Source organism: Strongylocentrotus purpuratus, unplaced genomic scaffold, assembly GCF_000002235.5.
Source record: "Strongylocentrotus purpuratus isolate Spur 01 unplaced genomic scaffold, Spur_5.0 spur5_scaffold_12, whole genome shotgun sequence".
Classification (NCBI taxonomy): domain Eukaryota; kingdom Metazoa; phylum Echinodermata; class Echinoidea; order Camarodonta; family Strongylocentrotidae; genus Strongylocentrotus; species Strongylocentrotus purpuratus.
The window spans coordinates 28,517,637-28,539,908 of record NW_022145597.1 but is presented as its reverse complement, the minus strand read 5'-3'; the positions used below and the strand labels follow the sequence as shown (position 1 = coordinate 28,539,908).

The following is a 22,272-nucleotide window of genomic DNA, read 5'->3' as shown; positions in this document are numbered from 1 at the left end:
TCCATTCATGCTTATTTACAGGCAGTAAACAAGACATGCAAGTTTTTTCTAACAATAAAAAGGGGGACAAATCTGGGTAGCATTCAGCTATCATGCAATGCCTCTCGGCTTATGAGAGACATAACAAAGGCCACTGCTACTGTCTGCTTCTATTCCTCTGCCCAAAATTCTGATGTCTGTTCATCCAATACAATTATAAGCCAAAGAGTATATTTAAAATCTCTTGTTGTGTTTTTTTGGTTTCAATTGAAACTCTTTTAGCTTTACTTAATACTTTTAGTTTACAGTTAAGATGGAAAAAAATGCAATAAAGACAACTGTAGTAAAACAGCAAAGATGGTCATTCTCTGATTCATACGTCATTCCTCCCAAGGTCAAAGTTCAAAGTTCAATCAAACTCATACTTGCATTCACAACCGACACATCATATACGAAATAAAAGGAAAATGTCATTAAAAGAGAAATCACACAGCTTACAATTCAACAGACATAATTCAACATTATCCATTTCTGATCATAGCAACGCAACAGAATCAATCAAAAATCACTTTTCAGAACACATCACAACATCCAAAATGGTTCCTCATTCAGGAATACTAAAATAGGAAACCTGTCATGACAAAAAATCTCCATGAACTATTTTTTATGAAGCTCATTGAAGTCTGCATCCAAACACAAGTATCTCATAGCAATATGTTAAACTATACAGAGTACAGTCAAAATTGTCTGTTAGAGCCACCCAAGGGAAAAGGAAAACATCGGACATTACAGTCAGGTGACCTTTACAGACAGGTTCAACAACACAGTTATCTTCTTCAGGGAGAAAACAACAGAGATATGTGGTCTTTAAAGGGAGATGGTCACCAAGTTTGATTTGTCGACCTACAAGTATGAAATGGCAGGATTGCAACGATAACAATGATGACAGGCAAGTCAGCTTTCATCCTTTCTGGACAGGCTCTGCAACACAGGTTCTCCCTATAAGGAGACAATTTAGGTGATCACTGACCACTACATTTATAGGTGGGCCTGATAACTGACCACTACATGTATAGGTGGCCCTGATGATGGACAGATAGTGACCATAGGTGACCTTTATAGACAGGTGAAGGGAAGAAGACAAGTATGAATAATTCTTTTTCCAAGATTGACTGAATGAAATGTATAAAAGTTTGAGACTTACAATGAGGAAGGTTGCAGCCAGAGTCACCGCCTTCATCCTGACATCCAGATCCATTGGGAAGGAGACACCAAAGTTATCCGCATCGGTGAAAGCTTCCTTGATGAATCCGGTCCACTGCTTGGAGATCTTGCCCACCTTAGAGCCTCCATCAGCAGACATCACCTGCAAAGAAATCAGGAATATATCAATCATCCTTAGACAGATAAGTAAATGGTTAATTATTTCTTTTAAATTAGTTTTTGTTTAGAGCACTGCAGTGAAGCCAAATTGCAATAAATTTACAACAATGAAAAAACAATTCATACAAAAAAATAAAGTAAACAGCATGACAAGTCACTGTGGGAGAAGGGGTGGAATAAACTGTCCAAGATCAGAGATCTTCCCCATCCTATTCCTAGGGCTTCCATCAGAAGACATCACCAAGAAACTGATGCAAACATTATTCTTATTTCAATTCCATTTGGAAAAAGAAAAGCAAGGACAGACTAAAGGGGAAACAAATCACAATTATTTAGTCTTTGTGAAACACCCCCCAGGACCATGTTTCATTAAACTTGTTATCAATAAACACTTACTATACTGTTATATATAAGCTACTGAAATGATTTCATTCGATTGGCCAAGAGCAAATTTGTGACAAAATGTTAGCTTGGATGTGCGCTACCCAGGAAAGCCCAGTTACACGACACCATCATCTGAAAATAGCAAAGACTTACATCGAATTCGACATCTCCGCAGCAGTTCCATTGGCAGAGGGGTCCATCGATACGCAGAATGGTTTCATGGTTCTCGTTCTGGATGGCAAACTTGGGGAAACAGAGGCTCCAGGATTGGTTGACGTAGCCAATCACGGTGCCTGGTGGCGAGCTCACTGTCAGCGTTTGCAGACAACTATAATCAGAGAAAAACAAATACCGGTAGGAGAAATGATAGTCTATGAGGTATAGTGAGAAAAACAAAAACATGAAAAAAAGGCAAACTTATGTAAATCCCCCCCCCCTTCCCCATCACCTCAAGAAAGTTTCAAATTTCATACAGCATGCAAAAATAGTTACATGAAATTGCGAAGGTCTAGCTAACTGTACTGGTAATCAGGAAAATTATAGATATCGTAAAGGTGAAATTTAACTATTAAACATACCCCCCATACATAATGTATGGATGGATTATCAAGCTTCACTTTGAAACAGATAAAATTGCCAAATATTTTCTTCTACAACATGTACACATAACTTAATACCAAATTTTTCTTTCAAATAATGTACACTGACTGAAAATTCCTAGACCTATGAAACCAATAAAAAGCCATGACTTTACGAATGACTTGAATATTAAGAGCTGAATGGGATTCTCAAATCCTTTTAATTGCATAAGCTAAAGTTGAAATATGCAGATGTAGATTAACTTTATCAAAAACATTTGAATGCAAAGTGGATTTTTGGCTACAACTTAATTGAGATTATGGAAAATACAGTCACACTTTGCTCTAAAAAAAATGTCAGGAAAAACTTTGGGCATCCCATTTGGCTCTTCATATTCAATTCATTTGTAAAATCATTCGTAACTTTATGCACAGCTTTATGAAACACCCCCCCCCCCCTCCGGTTAATTTGCGGCTAGTATGAAGGTCTGACCGATAAAGTACATTGAAAGCTATCTGTACTAGTTTATAGGAGGGATAAGACCGCCCTGCAAGGTCACTGGACAGGTGGTTATCTCATCAACTCAGCTCTCAATTAACAAAAAGAGGATCATGGGGGAACATTGGTCACCAATTAGGCATTGTTTTCTATATAGAGGGAGCATGTAGCTACAAGTAGGACAGTGGGGCTTGAATGTTTTTCTTACCATGGACACCAGCAGGTCGTACACCTAAGAGGGCGCTCTACATGAATGACCTCTCGTTGCGTGTTGTCAAGGATCTTCATGTCAAAGCAACGAGTCTTTCCGCACATATTCCTTGTGCAGCAATCACTGTCTGTACGTTCCAAAGTAAAGAGATTTACAAAATAACAGATACAATGGACATGTTCACTTTACATGCTTGTAATTACAATTCATACCATTCTCCATTACAATACACCCGTTTACGGTTACAAGAGTGTGCATGAGCAGACATGGGCGCCATATTACTTTACAGTTAATTGAAGACACATCCTTATATTAATGAATTACAATGGATTGATGAGATCTCAAATAGTCTACGACCAATACTTTTTTCTCTGTGATAATACAATTGTTTTGAAAAGATTCAAGTTTCATATGAAACGAATAGTATTTTTTTTATCGATATATAATCATTCAAATGACTGCAGACCATGTGATTATCATTATGTAGCAAATCACATTTATAACCTACCTTCTGCAGCAAAGTAGACTTGCTGTCCAACCGTGTTTTTGATCTCATACTTGTTTGCCGTTTCAAAACCAGTGAAAGCTGAAATGGAATTGAGAAAAATGAAGTACTCCAATCATTTCTATGGTTCTTAAACATTTTTTCCTGAATTTGAAAGAATGTTAGTACAGGAAGTGTGGTCTCATTTGTTGATATTTCTATTTTGCCACGTTGTGAATTAAAAATAAATGTCGCTTGGAGTCTTGGACCATAATTCAAAAACTGCCCCCTCCTACACATTCATGTACAAGTACAGTGTATATGCAGCTTCTCTATTCTGAAAGTAACATGAATTATGAAAGTAAATATTTTCAGTGGCACTATGGATACATTTCCTATTAAAAAGGGAGGGGGGTTATAGGTCATTCAACCAGGAATTAATGCTTTAGAAGAAGAAAAAAGGAGTTGGGGGTTCTTGTATTCATTTTCCACATGTGCCTCACTTATATTGATTTATAATCAAGAAAACTTTGATTTTGCAAATACAAGAGCACCACAGCATGAAGTCCTACAATAGGTTGTGATTTATCTACAGCAGTTAATTACTACAACATGCACATTTATATAGAGTTATTCCCTATCACAATACCTCAATGATTAAATGTAAAATGATATTGATGGTGTGCAGCTGTCGAGCAGCAATCAAAGTTCCCTCATCCACACTCAATAAAGCCCATGCCACTGACCCCGTTTGTTTACAAGGAGCTCCAGGGTCATTCCATGTCAAATCACCCAAAAAATCTGAAAATCTGAACCCGACCATTTTTGATTTTGATGAAACTTAGTGTACTTGTTGAGTGTGATCTCACAGCACCAAATCCCAAATTTTAGGTCAATTGGGTGGGGGGTTCGGGAGATACGGCCCACCAAATTTTGAGATTTTTGCAAAAATAGGGGTGGCGGGCCTACCTTTGAATCCTTGTATCTCGGGACCTAATGGGTCAATCTTCACAAAATTTGTATTGTTGGAAAGGGTATTCAATAAGGATTCAAAATCTGCGGCCATTTTGAAAATTTGTACATGTTGGGGTACTTTGACCTCTTGACCTAAGATTTGACCTTGAAATTGACCTTGTGGATCACGTGACCTTGACAACATTTTTCATGAAATGTAATCTCTGACATGTTCACTAAAACATATAAAAGTTTCAGAGATATAATATTTTTTGTTTAGGAGCAATAAGGATTTAAAGTATCCATACTTCGATATATCACAATAAACCCTATTATAATGTATACAATACATGCAATATGCACAGTACAACATACATCTTCCACATGCTTTTTTGTTCTAGTCAAATCCATTCTAAATGTCAGCAGTACTTGAATAGAAATAAAATGACAAGTTCATATAGGCCTAAAGGGTTAACAGGATGTATGGCTTTAGGCCTCTGAGTCGGTTCTAGGATAATTCCCCCCTGGAAAATTAACCCCCCCCCCCCCCGAGGACTATCACACCGGAGCACAATTAACCCCAGAAAATTGCCTCCTAGGACAATCTGTCCCCCCCCCCCAAGGACAATTACCCCCCCCCCCCCCTGAAAAATCACCCCTCAAGGATAGTTACCTCCCCCCAAACAAATCTGCTTTGATTAAACCAACTTATTAGCAGGATGGACTTCCCCTTTAACGTATAGGGGGGGGGGGGGGGGGGGGGTAATTGTCCGGGGGGTAATTGTCCTCGGGGGGACAGATTGTCCTAGGAGGTAATTGTCCTCTGGGTGTGATAGTCCTCGGCGGGTAATTGTCCTCGGCAGGGGGGGGGGGGGACATTTCCTGGGGGTTAATTTTCCAGGGGGGTAATTATCCTAGAAACGACTCAGAGGCCTAAAGCCATACATCCTGTTAACCCTTTAGGCCTATATGAACTTGTCATTTTATTTCTATTCAAGTACTGCTGACATTTAGGATGGATATGCCTAGAACAAAATAGCATGTGGAAGATGTATGTTGTACCAGGGCATGTGAGTTAAATGGATTCCGCATCTAAGAGGGCCCTTTGAAGCAGTCCGTTGCACCGAAAGTCTTTTTTCCCCCTATCATAATCCCCTTAATCCCCCACCCGGACCGCACAGCTCGTAAATCTCACTCCCGAAACTGAGTGACATAGGGCTCGCGAAATGCATTGTTGGAAATACACATCGGCTGCTATCGACAAAAATGGCGGCCGTACAGTAGGGAAGAGTATTTGGTAGGCGACGATTTAGACTTTCTGACTGATTTTGAGGAAGATTTGATTCTTGTATGGGAAGTTGGAGACCAATACAAGTTATGCACGTGTGAAATTCCATCAACGGAAAATCTTATTCGTTGCAGCGAACCAGAATGTACGGTTAAATGGTTTCATCGTGAATGCGTAGGCCGCTCCATGTAAATAGGCAGCATTTAAATACATGAATAGTCAATACACTCACAACATACAGTACAAAATAATGCACATAATCATCCCGATGCGGTTGATCGGCAAGTTTGACAGTAGACTCACAATTTTAATTTTTAAATTATTCTTTCTAACATCAGAAAGTTGAACAAATTGTATTTTAATGCTCTTTAGGTGTCATCAATCGTCACTATAGTACTGCCTTTGAATGAAATCAGTTGAGTTTTGTACAGTGGTGTTTGAAATGTTGAGAATCAATAGCACAACTTTGAATACATGGCCAGGGTAGTAATGCAGCTATGTGTGTTTCCACCAACAACATCCAGCATGTACAGCCCAGCGAGCACGGCGGCTTTCGCCTCGCCGGCCCGTACTCGGGGTGAAAAGTGGTGATGAATTGACAACTTCTAACCCTCATTAAACCAAATGCGCAAATATACAACACAGTTTCATTTAGTTATTTTAAGAGATAAACTTATGGACTACCTTCCTAGCTATGTAAAAATTTCGGAAACTTTCGGAAAATGTCAATAATTAGAAGAGAATGTGATGATGATGAGAAACTTGTATTCACTCTAACTCACGATTTCCTTGGTCGATTTCGCTGGTTCAGATGGCTACGTCTTCAGAAGAGTTATCCGAGCACAGCGAAAGCATTTGATAACCAGTAGAAGGTTGCCTTGTGCCATAAGTTGTCGATTTTGTATTTTTGTCTGTTATAGCTATATACATCTTCAATGAGTATGACGTCATTTTCTCGGTGACTCGCATGGCTTCAAAGCCTTTTTTTTATGACCAAGTGTTTGGAGAGCTTAGGGAAGCAGGCCGCGTTGCGTAACACTTCGTAACATTTGGATCGCCAGAGGGCATCTGTGGTCTGATAAGGGCGGCTGTTGATGGATTTGATGGCTGAAGAGGGTTAAATTACTTGTTGTTAAGCCAAGTTAATCTTGAATATCTTTCCCTTGGGAAATTCTTTCGAGACGGAATCTCCATTTAAAGTCTCACCTCCCTGGTTGTACTGTGCATATTGCATGTATTGTATACATTATAATAGGGTTTATCGTGAATATCTGTAAGTATGGATACTTTCAATCCTTATTGCTCCTAAACAAAAAATACTATATCTCTAAAACTTTTATATGTTTTAGTGAACATGTCAGAGATTACATTTCATGAAAAATATTGTCAAGGTCACGCGATCCACAAGGTCAATTTCAAGGTCAAATCTTAGGTCAAGAGGTCAAAGTACCCCAACATGTATGAATTTTCAAAATGGCCGCAGATTTGGAATCCTTATTGAATACCCTTTCTAACAATACAAATTTTGTGAAGATTGACCCATTAGGTCCCGAAATACAAGGGTTCAAAGGTAGGCCCGCCACCCCCATTTTTGCAAAAATCTCAAAATTTGGTGGGCCGTATCTCCCAAACCCCTCACCCGATTGACCTAAAATTTGGGATTTGGTGCTGTGAGATCACACTCAACAAGTACACTAAGTTTCATCAAAATTAAAAAATGGTCGGGTTAAAACCATTGGGTGATTTGACATGGAATGACCCTCCAACATTAGCCAATGTCTACATAAAACAATAGGTATTATTTGCATGTCTAATTTTTCAAATACCTCAGTGAAACAAACATTTAAAAAGATTTTTTTTTCAATTCTATACAATTAATACACCATTTTGGAGTATTAAATATCATTATAAAATGACTAGATTAATTGACATACAGGTACCTTTTAAACATGAAAAGCTACCAGTATATGCATTACACATTCACCAATCCAAAACTCTCATGGAGGTGCTTTAAAAATAGCTCTTGTTTCTCCCATTAAAAAATAGTACTTTGGCCTGTCTATCATAGAATGCATTATGTAGGTGTCTAACTGATGATTACATAACCATCATCAATGAGTTGTTACATAATTCCTCTGCCCATCATGCAACCATGTACACACTGCATGTACATGTAGCTTGATTCCATCAAAAGCTAGTTATTTATTGTAGGCAGGCCTAAGTCCGTAACTCCAGTTAATTAGGACCCAGTGTTTATGCAACATTTGACATTATACCTTTGCTACAGTGTAAATCAATCAGTGTCTATAACTTACATGTAATGGCGAGCATGTTTATTTTAACTACAGTGTATACATGTAATTGCATTTTGCAATCATGAATAAATGGAGATTTCTATCTACTAGATTAATGTGTTTTTAAAAGCTAATCTTGAACTCTGGTATGGGAATCATATTTTGAGAGAACATTGCTATGATTTATTCTGGATTGTTTGAAACCGTGAAATAAAAACAAAAGCACAAAAACTTACTGGGCATCATTATTAAAACCACACCTCCCATTCCGTTAGAATTTATTTTCTTTATTTACCAGAGCTTTAACACCTAGGACAATTTGATGGTGGTACGACATACCCTTATAGTCTGGTGACAATTGCGGTCAATTGCCTAGTACACATCTTAATATTTTCTTCTTCTTCCTCACATCTTTGCCCCTCCCTATCTTGGTCAATACACACACACACACAAGGAAGGAAGCTAGCCTACAAGAATTAAGGTCATGGTACATACATGTCGGTAGCCACAAGTACAATTTATAAGGATTTCCTTGATTTGTGACATCATAAATCAATCTAGATTACACAGTACTGACATTTGGCATCCATTAAGCTATTAGATATTAGCCTACAGTGTATGTAGCCTACTTTTAAAAAAATAGATCAGTAGCCACAATTAAGTATATGTACAAACAGTACAATGTACAAGGATTTCCTTTATTTGTGATATCACTTTGGGTATGTTTATGCTCAACTTTTTCTGACCAGCATCAGGCATCTGTTACGCGTTTAGTTCAAAACACAGTTGCGTCCTTTCTCACTTTTGTAGAATCACCGAAAAACGGCGATCGTAAACTCACAAAAAGGTGTGTTTACGATCGGCGATTCTGGGGAAGCATAAACGCACAATCATTTGTAAACGCGTTTAAATGGGGTCAATTCACTGACCTCTAGTGGGTCTACGTAGCATACGCAGTGCAGGTTTGCGAATCCAGCTGCAAGGCCACCCAGCGAGAATTGCCTGGAGGAGCCAGAGAAGTGAGCATAAACAGTACACCGTGGAACTGGGATTACGATGAGCGTTTCACATCGCTCATTCTGCCTTCAAAACTGAGCATAAACGCACCCTTAGTTAGTTTAGATTACAAAGTACCCGGTAATCACATTTGACTACACCCACACATATATATCTGGACAGGTTTGTTATCTGGACAGGCGATTTCAAATAGCGATTTGCAGCAGTTTGCAAGCAATCTGTCATAAATTTGTTAATATTTATGTTGAAATATAATATGAAGGACAGATATTTAACATGGCTAATGCTATTCAATGAATATTTTTGTTAAATCCAAAGGCAAAAGACACCCCCCCCCCCAATCCTATGTACATCATAAGTACATAAGTACCTGCACTTAACAGTCACCATTTGGTTTCTGGGTAAGCCTAGTAGTAATAGCGTCACCATACATGTATATGGCAAATGTATTTCAATGAGAAATAGAAATATAAAAATAATCTCAACTAGTTCATATACATGTACATGTAGTACACTTCGCTCAACCGTCATGAAAATTTAACTTTAGGGATGTTTCCTGCATACTTCTTTTGAAATGGCTGCAATTCAGATCATCCAAAAACTTGCTCTAGACTATACATGTACAGCTGTTTTCAAGTTTATTAAACGTAGTTCATCCCTTTTGCAGCCAACATCAACTTCTGTAGAATTTTGCAGGAATTATGAATATATGTTACTTAACCGGTATACACATACATTATGTCCTATCTGTAAAATCTAAACGCTCATATAAAATTTGTCATTCAGAGCATTTTGGATCAAAGGATATACAAATAAGATGTTACAAACGATGGCACTAAACTACTACGGGTTACCAAGGAGAAATAACTCCTTGGGGTTACAGAATCTGGATCTAATGTCCATATGTTAGAGGTATGCCGCCTACAACTTGGTTTTCACATCTGTTTATATTATTCATTCGCTCACAGGAATCGCCACCATCAATCTCCAGTGCTCTACACAAATACCAATAAGTATTTGTCATCATTTGAGGCACTAACAGGCTGTGTAATGTATCGTAGGGCCTGATTCATGTGGTCAAAAAGAATTTAACTATGACACTGATTTCAATTGCCCTAATGTTCCTCTCAACTTCGTTCAGAGACGAGGTGATAGACTGCAGCTGGGTTTTCTAATGACGTTTCAAATCATAGTAAGCTTTACATTTTCTGCATCTCATAACACAGAGCTCAGTGAATACGTGCGTAAGACGTTCCTTGTTCACATTTGCCATTCGTTTACACGTTATTAAAAGAAACGTCATGGTTTACCGCATCATATCTGAACGAGCCTGAATACATCCCAATAGACTTTTAGTACTCTAGGTCGTCAGTAACAACCATCCTACAGGATGCAGACTGTACATTATCAGCTGAAAGCCAGAAGAGTGCTGACTCTCTACATTGGTGATATACTGTAGGGCAAGATGAGAATAAATCATATTGTCATAATCATTTCATGGAAAAAGGTAAGAAAAATAACTCCAACTTTAATATGGGCAACACTGTAGTGTGATAGTACTATTCTGAAAGTAAGCTCATCTCCCGAAGAGAAAAGGGAAATAGAGTACAGAGTTTTCCTTAATTTTTCAAAGAATAAAACCAGTTAAGATATAATTTTTTACAAGAAATGCTTGGGTCTACTTAAAGGCATCGTTTAACAATGTTAAATCTGAGATGCACGGGCCTACGTGCTACCAGTGTCTGTGATATAGTGTAATATTGAAGCCCTAAACAAAAATAGCGCTTCAAAATGATCAAGAAGTGCCTCAAAAAGTAAAAAATCTTTGAGTGACCAGTTTTACCATACTCGTTTTCCCCAATAGACTGTAGTCTTATGAAAATCATTTGGTAAACGCAAAATTTGTTTTCGATTTCCAATCATAAATATCTTGATAATCAGACAGGCTATTGGCTTGTAAAAGTCATGGAGTTCCTGGCTGACCTAAAGGTTTATAATTATCATTGCAGCATAAGCTAAATCCAGGATTTTGTTTCAGAATCTGAGACAAAGTTACCGGATCCCTTTAAGGAAGTTACTGAAAGAGGTATGAATGGTTGTCATGGGTGAAGCAGCTTGGAAGGAAGTTATGTTTAATATAGCAATTGAATGAACAACAATAATCTTGCTAGAAAGGAAAGTAATCAGAGGAAGTTGGTTGATTGCTATGTGAAAGGAACAAAACCTGGAAGGGAAGTTTAAACCCTATCGGTGTACATGTACCACTTTAAACTGAACCCTTTGTCTGTGGGAATCGCTGGTTCCCTGTATTAAGCCTGTGGGAAGTAGAGAATTCAGTGGTCACCGGGTTAAATAGGACAGACCAGTTAGAGGCACGAGAATATGTAGACACAATGATTTCCCAGTATGATCACTGAAAACATCCATGTATAATGCATGGTTGGCCAATTTGGGCTGCTTTAATACCCCACATGTATGAAATTGTACATTGTAGGCCTTGGGACAACAAAAAATGTGCATTCTTTTCCACAAACATCATGAAACTGGTTACGGTAAAGCAAAATTAATGGAGTGTAAATCTGTAAAAGCTAGGGAGAGTCTGCGGTAACAAATTATAACATACAGAGAAATAAAAGCGGAGGGAATATTATTCCTGCCCCCCCCCAAAAAAAAAAAACATAATAAAAACAAGTGGTAAATGAATCAATAAATAAATGAAATACATTTATCTCTGCATAACTCAAGGTCACAGAAGTTAAATTTTCCCCAAGTCAAATACAATTTTTTATTTCTACCATTAAACTATGTGTTCATTTTTAGCACTTCCAAAGTAAAATTTTGCAGAAGTTAAACTATTTTGTTGTGGTCCCGACAGATTCTACTTTTAGAGAGTTAACTGTAATTGAAATAAATACTTTGAAATAAAATTTAAAAAGAGTTAACAATTGTACGAACATGGTACTTAAAAAAACATATGTTCCAAACCAGCAATTTGGTAGGCTCATCATGATTCTCCCTTCTGGTTTCATATTCATTCGGCTACTAAGCATTATCAGAGGCATCTACATTATCTAGTTAGTCTATAAAGTGAAAGTTCTGCAACCCTTTTTGTTCCTCACAGTGACACTTTCATCTATTTTTTAATCAACAGGATGAGCAATTGAGCATACAACGATCATGCATACATGTACATGCTGCACCACATGACTCTACTGTACATCACTGCAGATTTTAATACAACATGTTGCACAAGTTAATTTGCCATTTTCATAATGTAATCAAAATTAATGCACACGTCTTTGTGAAGTGCCTGGATATTTCATTCACCCGTTACAAAAAATTGTCTTTCGAATGTCAGAAACAAATTGGATATATTATGTGGTGTTACATGTAGTTAGGGCGAGCCATAATGTTTGTCATACCTTGTAACAACTAATGTACATGTATGCAATATGCTTTCTAACAATTGAAGTACAATGATACGGGGGAATATAATAACTTAGACCCCGTTCTCACTCACTTCGTTGGAGCGCTCTGGAGCGCTCTAACTAAGACCCGCTCCTCAGGAGCGGTTCTTAGGTGAGTGAGAACGCTCAAAGTGGTCCAGGAAGCGGACTTCTGGACCGCTCCAGAAGTCCACCTTCCGAGGTGGTCTTGAGGAGCGGGTCTTATTAAGAGCGCTCCAGAGCGCTCTAACGTGCAATGTGAACGGAAAGCGTACTTTGAACGGAAGTGACGTTCCGCGCGATGAGCGATCGGGCAGGCACTACACATATACATGTATACGGGACGCGTCGCGAACGGGACATCAGGTGACATAGGGTTTGGATTCCGTGCGCGAAAAAATTGACCCGCCTACCTGAGCTGCCATAGCAACAAGACCACTTTGACTCGTGGAGCGGTTTGAGCCATAAAAACTGCTCGGAGTGTGAACGCTCGCAAACCGTTCCTCAAGACCCGTTCCTCTGGAGCGGTCTAACTAAGACCACTTTCAAAGTGAGTGAGAACAGGGTCTTATAATAGCTTTTGCTTAAGTAGCCTAAAGCCTGAATTCACATTAAGTTAAAACGATTCAACTATATGCCCCAAACTGGTATTTATACTTTAATATTGAAAGACAGTTATAATATGTACAATGTATACGGTATTGGAAAGAATGGATTAGTATAAAGTGTAAAGATCGATACTTCGTTCATTTCTATAAGAGTGATAAGAATTCTATTTGTTAAACTTAGCACCTCACCCCAAGTGCTAAATGATACATGTATTTTGGCAAAGTGCCTGAAATTCCACTTTTAATTCAATTATTCCACACACACACACAAAATCAGTTTCTAGTTCCTACATTCAACAGTATTTTTTTCAATGTACAACTACTTGTAAAATGCTATATCTTCCATCAGAAAAAAAAACATACAGTTCCTTTAATAGTTAATGTAGTTAGGACCTTTGAGTAGGAGTATATGACACCCTGAAAGTAAACAAATTTATCATTGATTTAGTTTTCTTTCTTCTTTGTAAAACTATACTTGTGCAAATTTATGTCTTCCAACAGCAAATACATGTATCATACATTTCCTTTAATAGTTAGATAGGATCTTTGAGTAGGCGTATATACATGTACGTCCTGAAAGTAAACAAATTATCATACTGAAAACAAAATGATCTACTAGTAGTTTCTTTCTTTTTCAGTCCTCCATTATGCATATCAAGTACATCTTAGTAAGAAACTTGGGGGGGGGGGGGGCGGGCAATAAAGATTGTTTCAAATTAATGCCTAAAACCTTGAAATAACATTACCGGTATGTGATAACCCCTTTCAGCAAAGCTTATGAAGTTATAAACCAATAGCAATTTTCTTTTATATACATACATGTACATGTACATGTGAAGAAGATTTAATAACAATGTCATTTTTAAAATGCATTATATATAACTACCAGTATATTTCAATGCTGACACGATTAACTGCCATCAATCATCTTAATGTCAAATAGATTTGAGGAGATGATTTTAAATCTTTAGATAGCCGTTGGCAGTCTGCAAGTACAGACTCTAATTTGACACTTTACCACAATTCCTAAAGCCTTGAGCAGATTCTAGATATCAGTTTCTGGCTGTGTCAGAACAAACTCTGTTATAGTCTCATAGTGCAGACACTGTCATGTACAGAGACTGACTTTGTGCCTGCAAACCAGGGGACTGGTACACTTTAAAGCCTATCTGCACTAGTTTGGCCAGGGGGATTAGACCTCCCTGCAAGGTCACTGACAGGTGGTTATCTCATCAACTCAGCTCTCAATGAACATAAGAAAAAGAGGATCATGGGGGACTCACAGGCACTGCTTAGGCATTGTTTGATATCTAGATGGCGCAAGTAGCTAAAAGTAGTGCATTTGAATATCATTTTGATGACTTTCCTTAGACTTCAAACAATAAAACTTTTTCTTCTTCTGTGATTGTTGTTCCCCTTTAAAAACTAGACACCCTGCCAACCTGTCATTATGGCATCAAGGGCAGTCATCATTGTTTATGGATGATCTATGATCGTCATGGTAACAGATTTGTCTGACTCTCTGCAGGATATTTGACGGTCTCCAGGCTCCCGGTTAGATGACTCAGGGTTCATGCAACGCAGAAAATAGCTCCAATTTTACAGAACTGACCATATACATGTACATTGCTTGTATTCTCCCTGTTATGCCCTGTTATACATGTAGTACAGTTTAGCTCTCGAGCGTTCCAAAAGGAATGTTTTGGAAAATATAATCCCTTTTATTGTTTTAAAACAGGAAATCCAAAAGAAAGAGTTTACACGTCGTAGGCTTACATATCACGTTACATGTGCACTTCCTCCACTTCCTCACTTATTTCCAAACCCATGTGACATTCCATCAGCTGAGAGGAAGCAGAGCAATAACAAAATAATGTACTTTTACACAGTAAATGCTCTTCAGATTCTAGTCCTAATTACAGACAATTCCATTCTCATCAAAGTTTCTCATATTCCAAAATGATTGAGAAAGTACATGAATGCAAGATAACTGATTTTGCTTTGAATGTAAGAATAAACAGCGCTGATCTAAATTCATCTCATTCCAACTTGAGACTCAAGTTTGACATGAATCGCAGCTCCATACACAGGATGATAATATAATGAACATCTGATTGGAGATCTTGCAAATCTTTCACATCCAGAAGCTTTAGATTTCTTTGTTGAGACATTTAGAAAAGGAAAACTTGTTGTTCCCATTTAATAAAAAATTACAGAAACCATGGCTCTAAAACAGTGATAGTGATAGTGGAAGAGAAAAATGTGTCAAGTGCTGAATATATAAAAAACAAATGTAGGCGAATCCCTTGGGGGCCCCCAACTACAGAATAACCATAAATCTTAGGCCCATTGAAGCTGCTGGAAAAACATTTTGAAGAAAACATAACTTTTGTTTAAAACTACATGTACCATTTATACTAATAAACATGTTTAAAACATTGGCATCGATATTAAGAGTTGTGTGCATGTGCCAATTGTCACCAATCTGCATGAGAAAACACAGAAGAGAGGAGAGTCGCATGCATAAAAACCAGAATAATTCATCAGTGTTGACCTTATGAGAGTAGGCATTTACAGTTTTACGTTGCAAAACAAAAACCAAAAAGTGGCGAACTTGCGGTCAGCATTTCAAAAAGCAACTAGTGAGAATGAGAGGTGGGTTTTTCAATTCAAGTTTTGTTGTCATGCCAAGAAACTTCTGATGAGACTCCAGAATGTGAGGGAGAAAAAAAAAAAATTCCTGGAAGTGCAAATACCCCTAGCGCCTTACCCATAATTGAGTCATTTCAGAGGAATTTCATAACGAGATTATCACTACTCATAAAATCTTTCCTCCCATAACTTTCAGGATCTAGTTTTCAACATGTATTTTTAAAACTTGAATAAAAACACCTTGATTCTGAAATTATCTTAACTGACATATCTTGTGACTTCCACGCCCATAGATACAATAGTTCTATCCATTAATCATGGATAATAAAGCCTGATGGAAATTTGTAACCTAAATTGTATTTTACATTAAATTTTTCAGTACATGTATGCATGCCAGCTAGTACAATAAATTCAATCTAAGGTCACAAGAAGGGCATGTGTACCCAAATAAGTACAAGTAAATATGGATAAGGGACAAAGGCCTCTTTCAAGCAAATATGATTTTATATGGTAAAATACAATAAAAATACAAATAGGATTCATTCATCTTTTGTGTGGTTATGTTACTTTAATAAGTTTATTTTTAATTTATAAACCATGCATGCCCGGCTTGTAGTTTAGAGACCAAGTGAACCCTTGTTGCTGACAGTGGATCGTTGTTTAAATCTTCATAGTTTCACAAACTTGAGGTTTAAAAATTAAACTGGTACGTCCTATGTGAACATGGTTATTGTGCTTTGAAATTCAAGTGGTGATAAATTCCTTGTGTGACGTACTGGTATGCATAATTCCTAGTATTGACAATGCATCGTAACCTATCAATCTGTCAACATATACATATATGCACAAAGGTTGTCCATAACAACCTTCAGTGTACACTCTAACACTTGCTTAACAACTGAGCACTGTAAAGCATTATTCAGACAAGCAGTAAGATGATTGAATTGCTGAAGCAAATTCAAGAGAAGAAACATATTGCACTCAAATTACACACAGACACAGTATCCATACATGTACAAACTACAATATCTGTATCTTCTAAATCGTAAAATGGCTGTTACATGTTCTTTGTTGTACCATCACCATGCACACGGGCAATTGTCATGAGCAGTTTTTTAACTCTTCAGTATTGCCAATTGCAATTTATTGAAGAATAAGTTTTTATCCAGCAGCAATTTCCCACGTCATGTCTAAACAAGACTTTGGTATGAAAAATGTGACCAATACACACATGAAGCATTATACTTCTTAACTAATTAGTCAATCAATTTTCTTTTTGAGTGTGATGAAATGACAGTTGCAACTACCATTACTGGCATGCCATAGTAATCAAGGAAAATATGACTACCGGTACTAAACAGGACCTCCTGTAGTGGTGAGCTTCAACAATCTCCACAGCCATGGAAATCATGAAGAATGGAGTAATTAAATGAACAGATTGTTATAATTGATCACACTGTTAGCTTTTTTAGGGTGTGTTCTACGAGTCACTACCACCAGTATCTAAAAATAGACATGTTTTATTGATATCTTTCTCTAAAGGGAAAATCAGTCTGCTGTGAACACTGTGCATTGTAGAATACTCCCACACAAATATTCACTTCTGAGGGCGCGTTCATGCTTGATTTTGACGGCCAGAATCAGGCATCTGTTACGCGTTTAGTTTAAAACACGCTTGCGTTCATGCTCACTTTTGTAGAATCACCGAAAAACGGCGATCACGATCGCCGATCGTAAACTCACAAAAAGATGCGTTTACAATTTGTAAACGCGTTTAAATGGGGTCAACGCACTGACCTCTAGTGGGTCTACGTAGCATGCGCACACAGGTTTGCGAATCCAGCTGAAGGCCACCCAAGGAGATTGCCTGGAGAAGTAAGCATGAACACTACATCGTGGAACTGCGATCACGATGAGCGTTTACGATGAGCGTTTCAGATCGCTCATTCTGCCTTCAAAATTTAAGCATGAACGCAGCCTAATACTACTGCCTACTAAGCCTACAGCTACAGTTTATGTTTCAGATGATTTCTAATGCTCCAGTGTACTGCAAACATGTAAACAGAAATGAAAATCATATACATGTAGCCTTGTAGCCAACATGTGTACATGGACATAAACTTGTTGCATCTAGACAGAGCCCTGAGGCCCATTAGCAATTAATGACTTTCCCATTTTCTCATGTTATCTGTAGCAAAGTTACATGTAGTACAAGATGAGTTTTAAAATTGCCCCCCCCCCCCCCATAATAATCCAAGTTACCCTCTGTATGAACATTCTATGTATGGCCTGTGAACTTTTTGTTTGTTTTGTAATTGTCTTTTTGTTGAAAATCTGAAAAGACCCCCCTCCCCCCAACTCAATATTTTGTTGGGGGGGGGGGTCACATTTTGAGAATTGGATTGAATAAACTGCACTAGCTATCAATGAAAGTACATCACAATGTAGGACATTGACCTTTTTTTTAACACACAATGTACATGTAGATCTATCAAACTGTATATTAATAGATTACTATGGTACTCAGCTTGACTAAATATGAGAGGATTACTCTCAATGGCTACCAGTAGAAATTAGAAACTGAATATGAACATGTATTTATATACATTCAAAAAGATGGCAATGCATTTGGCAAATGCTACAAGTTACAAACCACATACTTTACAGCTAGACTGTGTGTACAACATACGTTAGGCTTTTTCTGTAAAGCACAGTCAGTCACTTTCATGTGCAAGAAAATGTTGAGAATTAAGTGAATGGTCCAGGGGAGTGTTTCACAAAGACTAAGATCAACTTTAAGTTGGACTTCACTATGGCAGGCCATTCATGACACTGGTTACTCTCACCATTATGATCTTTAGATAATATTTTCCTTCAATAATGAACTATCAAAAAGTGTGAATTCTGTAGATTTGAGACCTTGATTTGTAAGTTCCTTGATAGACCAATGCCAGTAAATGATGAGAGAAAACAGTGGCATGAACGGCTTGCCATAGTTAAGTACAACTTAAAGTCGACCTTAGTCTTTGTGAAACACTCCCCAGATATATCAGACTACTAGATGATATTGTCTGCGATTCACCAGGTTTCTTGCTGTCTTTAACAAGTCAAGAGTTTCAGGTCTCATAAGTTTTACAGCACCGGTAGTATGAATGGTACTAAACCATGGCATTGTATCATGTACATAATGTACAGTGATAAGGTCGATGTACATGTACATGTACATGTATACTTTGGGTTAATTTTTATTACCAGTTGTAAAATTCATTGACATTTAGATAGATTGTACAATTAGTTTATTGAACTTGGGAAACTATAAATCGTATTTGATCATCAATAAACAGCCTAGGAACAAACTGTAATGGGCGTTGATCTGTCTTTAATAACAATATCAATATCAGTGTGTAAACAAAATTTCCAAAATAGGAGCATTCTTTTTTAGACTGTCAATATAATTTGTAGAAAATGACATTAAACACTTATTTTTCTATCCTTGTGATAAAGATTTCATTTGGTTGTACTACTGACTCGGCATTACATTACCAACATTGCTTTTGATATGCTGCCTGGTCAGGCAATCCTCCCACAAGTTTAACAAAATTATTAAAATATTATCAGACTCTTTCCGGTTGTGTTCTGAATGTTTATTTTCAAGTAGATTAGCGAGAAGAACCTTGGAACGTTTTCAAATTAATAATGTGCGTCTGGTCACTCTGGTGTAAAACATCAGATGCAAGCACCACAGTGAATGCAATGGCTCAGAGAATTTGCCCCGATCAGATTATTAGCATGTTCACTGCACATCCGCGTACGACGCATCTAAAGGCAGCTTTCGATTAGCTAGATTAATTGCAAAGGCATGGATTCGTTCATAATCTGTACATCCATTTAATTTTACTTGCCAGAAGAAGAAAAAAAAGGCAATTTACAAAAAAAAAATACACATGAGATACAGAGCATGTTTAAGAGGTAGCAAATGCTCCTACATATTGATATCGTTTAATAAGTCACAGAAGGATTTTAACATTGTCATATAGACTCAATACCTTTGTGTCTCTCACAAAACCATACATGCATTTAATTCTGAAGTAAGTAGCAGCAAAAGAGGAATGAGGTGCAAGAAAAATAAAGGACTACTGTTAAACACAAAGCATTTTCATGACTGGCAACTTTCACAAATTGTACAGGACAGTGATTTTCACAACAATTAAATTTTAGTATTTTACAAATTGCAAAAATTCAGTGTTGGATGTTGGGCCAGTTGTGTACGATAATTTTATGGCATGGAACTTACACAAATCTCATCCAATTTTAAATCAGTGATCGAAATTTTACAAGCAAATTTGCAAAATTTTCAAACATAGAATATGTGAACATTTCATATGTCAAATACATATTACTAGGTTTTTTTGTGTGCATACCTTCTAGGAGCTCTGTCTTCTGGTGGACCAGGAGCTGATCAATCTGGGTGAGGTACTCCAGGCCTGGAGGGCAGTTGCTTGGAGGAGCAGGAGCCTGCATCCACTGCCCTGGAGCTCCGGGGACTCCTGGGGGAGCACCAACGGCTCCAGGTGGGTAAGCCCCGGGGGGTGCGCCTGGACCGCCGGGCTGGGGTGGTGGGTAGGCGAGGGGTTGTTGTTCTTCTACACAAGAGGAAAACAATGTGCAAGGGAAGGATATAATTGATATGACAGACATTGGACAACATGGTAGTTTATCACAAATGAGGTAATCAATTAAAGCTTCACCTACATGTACATACTTATGTCCAATGTATTTTCTAATATCATCATTCTAAAATACTGCTCCATACATCATGATCCTTTAAAAAAGGGTTTCTTTAATACCGTATTGAAACTTGGATGAAAAGGCCACTCAATGGAAACAAGGGTGGTCTTTACAGACAGGGGATAACTATAACAAAGTACCCAAATTACAGGTGTCCAATACAAAGACACAGTTCACAGGAAACAAAAAATGTGGTCTTTTTAAATGATCTACAGATAACAGGATTGGCAAGTGCGAATTTTAGAATTTGCGAAAATATACTTGCATGACTTCTTATGCGCGTTTTGAATGGGCTGAACTGCGTGAAACACAAATTCAAGAACCAGTTTTGGGGTCCGAGAATGAGGATCGTCTGCATAAACAAGGATATCCTTGTAAACGCATACAAATCACGTCCTAAAAAAATAAGGATTGTCCGCTGACGGGTTTTTTCTTCGGCGCTCTGCAGCCTGTGTAGGTTTCCTGATCTGTGCGCTGGCGTAATGAAATACCCTTAGTTCACCATCTACTTTTACGGGTTGTCTGTCTTCCCGAGGATTTATCATTCATAACATGAAACGTCTCTGTGCTGTAAATGTAATGCATCATGGAGCATCATCGCAGAATCTGTTTTTCGCATCGCCAACTCACAAATCGTTAATAAGGATCGTCCGTGAAAATCAGATGATCCTGATTTTTTAGGACGCGGTTTGTCAGTATTTACGAAGATAAACTTGATTATGCGGACGATCCTTATTCTCGGACCAGCTGATAATACAGATATCTACTTACGAGCCATAATGTCGTTTGTGAAGTTACTGGGGTTCCTGTAGAAATTCAAAAGAGAAAGAAGGTTTGGTAAATCTTACAAAATCATGGACCAACTTTGAAAATACTGAAAAGAAAAACATCAATCAATGGATTACCCCGAGTCTGACTCCAGCTCTGTACAGCTCACCGCGCATGCACCGTGTGTACACGCCCAACCAGTCGCAGGCCTTGGTCGGCAGGGGGAGTCGCTGTGCGGTGCGACGTCCACCGAAATTATGACAAATTAATTGTAACATTTTGTATTAAAAACTACGAACAGCTACAGCTAGGTAAAAAGCACACAACTATAGACATCCCCACATTTCATTAACACACAAAATAAGCTGTTTAAACAGGCATTAATGTAACGATTAGGAAAATAAGGGAGATTTCCTTACCTACAGCTGCGACTTGTGAGAGAGTCCAAAACAAATGATACTCAGAAGCGGATACTTAGGAAGAGGGGTCAACCAACTTTACCATACACGTGTTATACGAGTAGTAACCTAAATGAAGTATAACATTGATTTTATGGATAAACTCGTTTTACAATTCAGGCCTAGTCCTTTGAAAGCTGTTTTTCGGTATGAGACTCGAAAACAAGATTGAGTAAAAGTGAGAAATGTTTTCGTGTATTATATGGGATCCTCATATTTCAAACAGTCTTCTTTGCTTTTGCCCAATGTACATTCAACTCCACGCATTCTAACATACTACGAAAGTACTTTATAGTATTTTGTCTTTAAAACATACTCCCTGCTGTTATGCATGCATTGATTATATACACGAAGGGGCACGCCCATGTACTGAGTACTGTAGAGATGTTTGTATCGTTTTCATGTTTAGAGTAGATCTAGGTCTATATAGCCCAAGCTAATTGTGCCCACTCGGACATTATTTTGTTCTCCTAGATTTCGA

General features: G+C 37.8%; 1 protein-coding gene across 4 annotated transcripts in view; it reads right to left on the bottom strand.

Annotated features, from left to right (window-relative positions):
- Window positions 1–21,818, bottom strand: part of LOC585374 (phospholipid scramblase 2) — a 36,803-nt gene extending 14,985 nt beyond the window's left edge. For all 4 annotated transcript variants that reach the window (XR_973837.2, XM_003727680.3, XM_003727678.3 and 1 more), the window contains exons 1-7: window positions 21,753–21,818; window positions 21,337–21,371; window positions 20,199–20,420; window positions 3,543–3,620; window positions 3,032–3,161; window positions 1,900–2,074; window positions 1,184–1,345 (exon numbers count right to left, since the gene is read on the bottom strand). Coding sequence is in view for 3 of the 4 variants with exons in the window: in XM_003727680.3 (XP_003727728.1) it covers window positions 1,184–1,345; window positions 1,900–2,074; window positions 3,032–3,161; window positions 3,543–3,620; window positions 20,199–20,420; window positions 21,337–21,343 (774 nt within the window). In the remaining variant the exon portion in view is untranslated. The remainder of the gene's footprint in view (window positions 1–1,183; window positions 1,346–1,899; window positions 2,075–3,031; window positions 3,162–3,542; window positions 3,621–20,198; window positions 20,421–21,336; window positions 21,372–21,752) is intronic.
- Window positions 21,819–22,272: the final 454 nt, after the last annotated feature.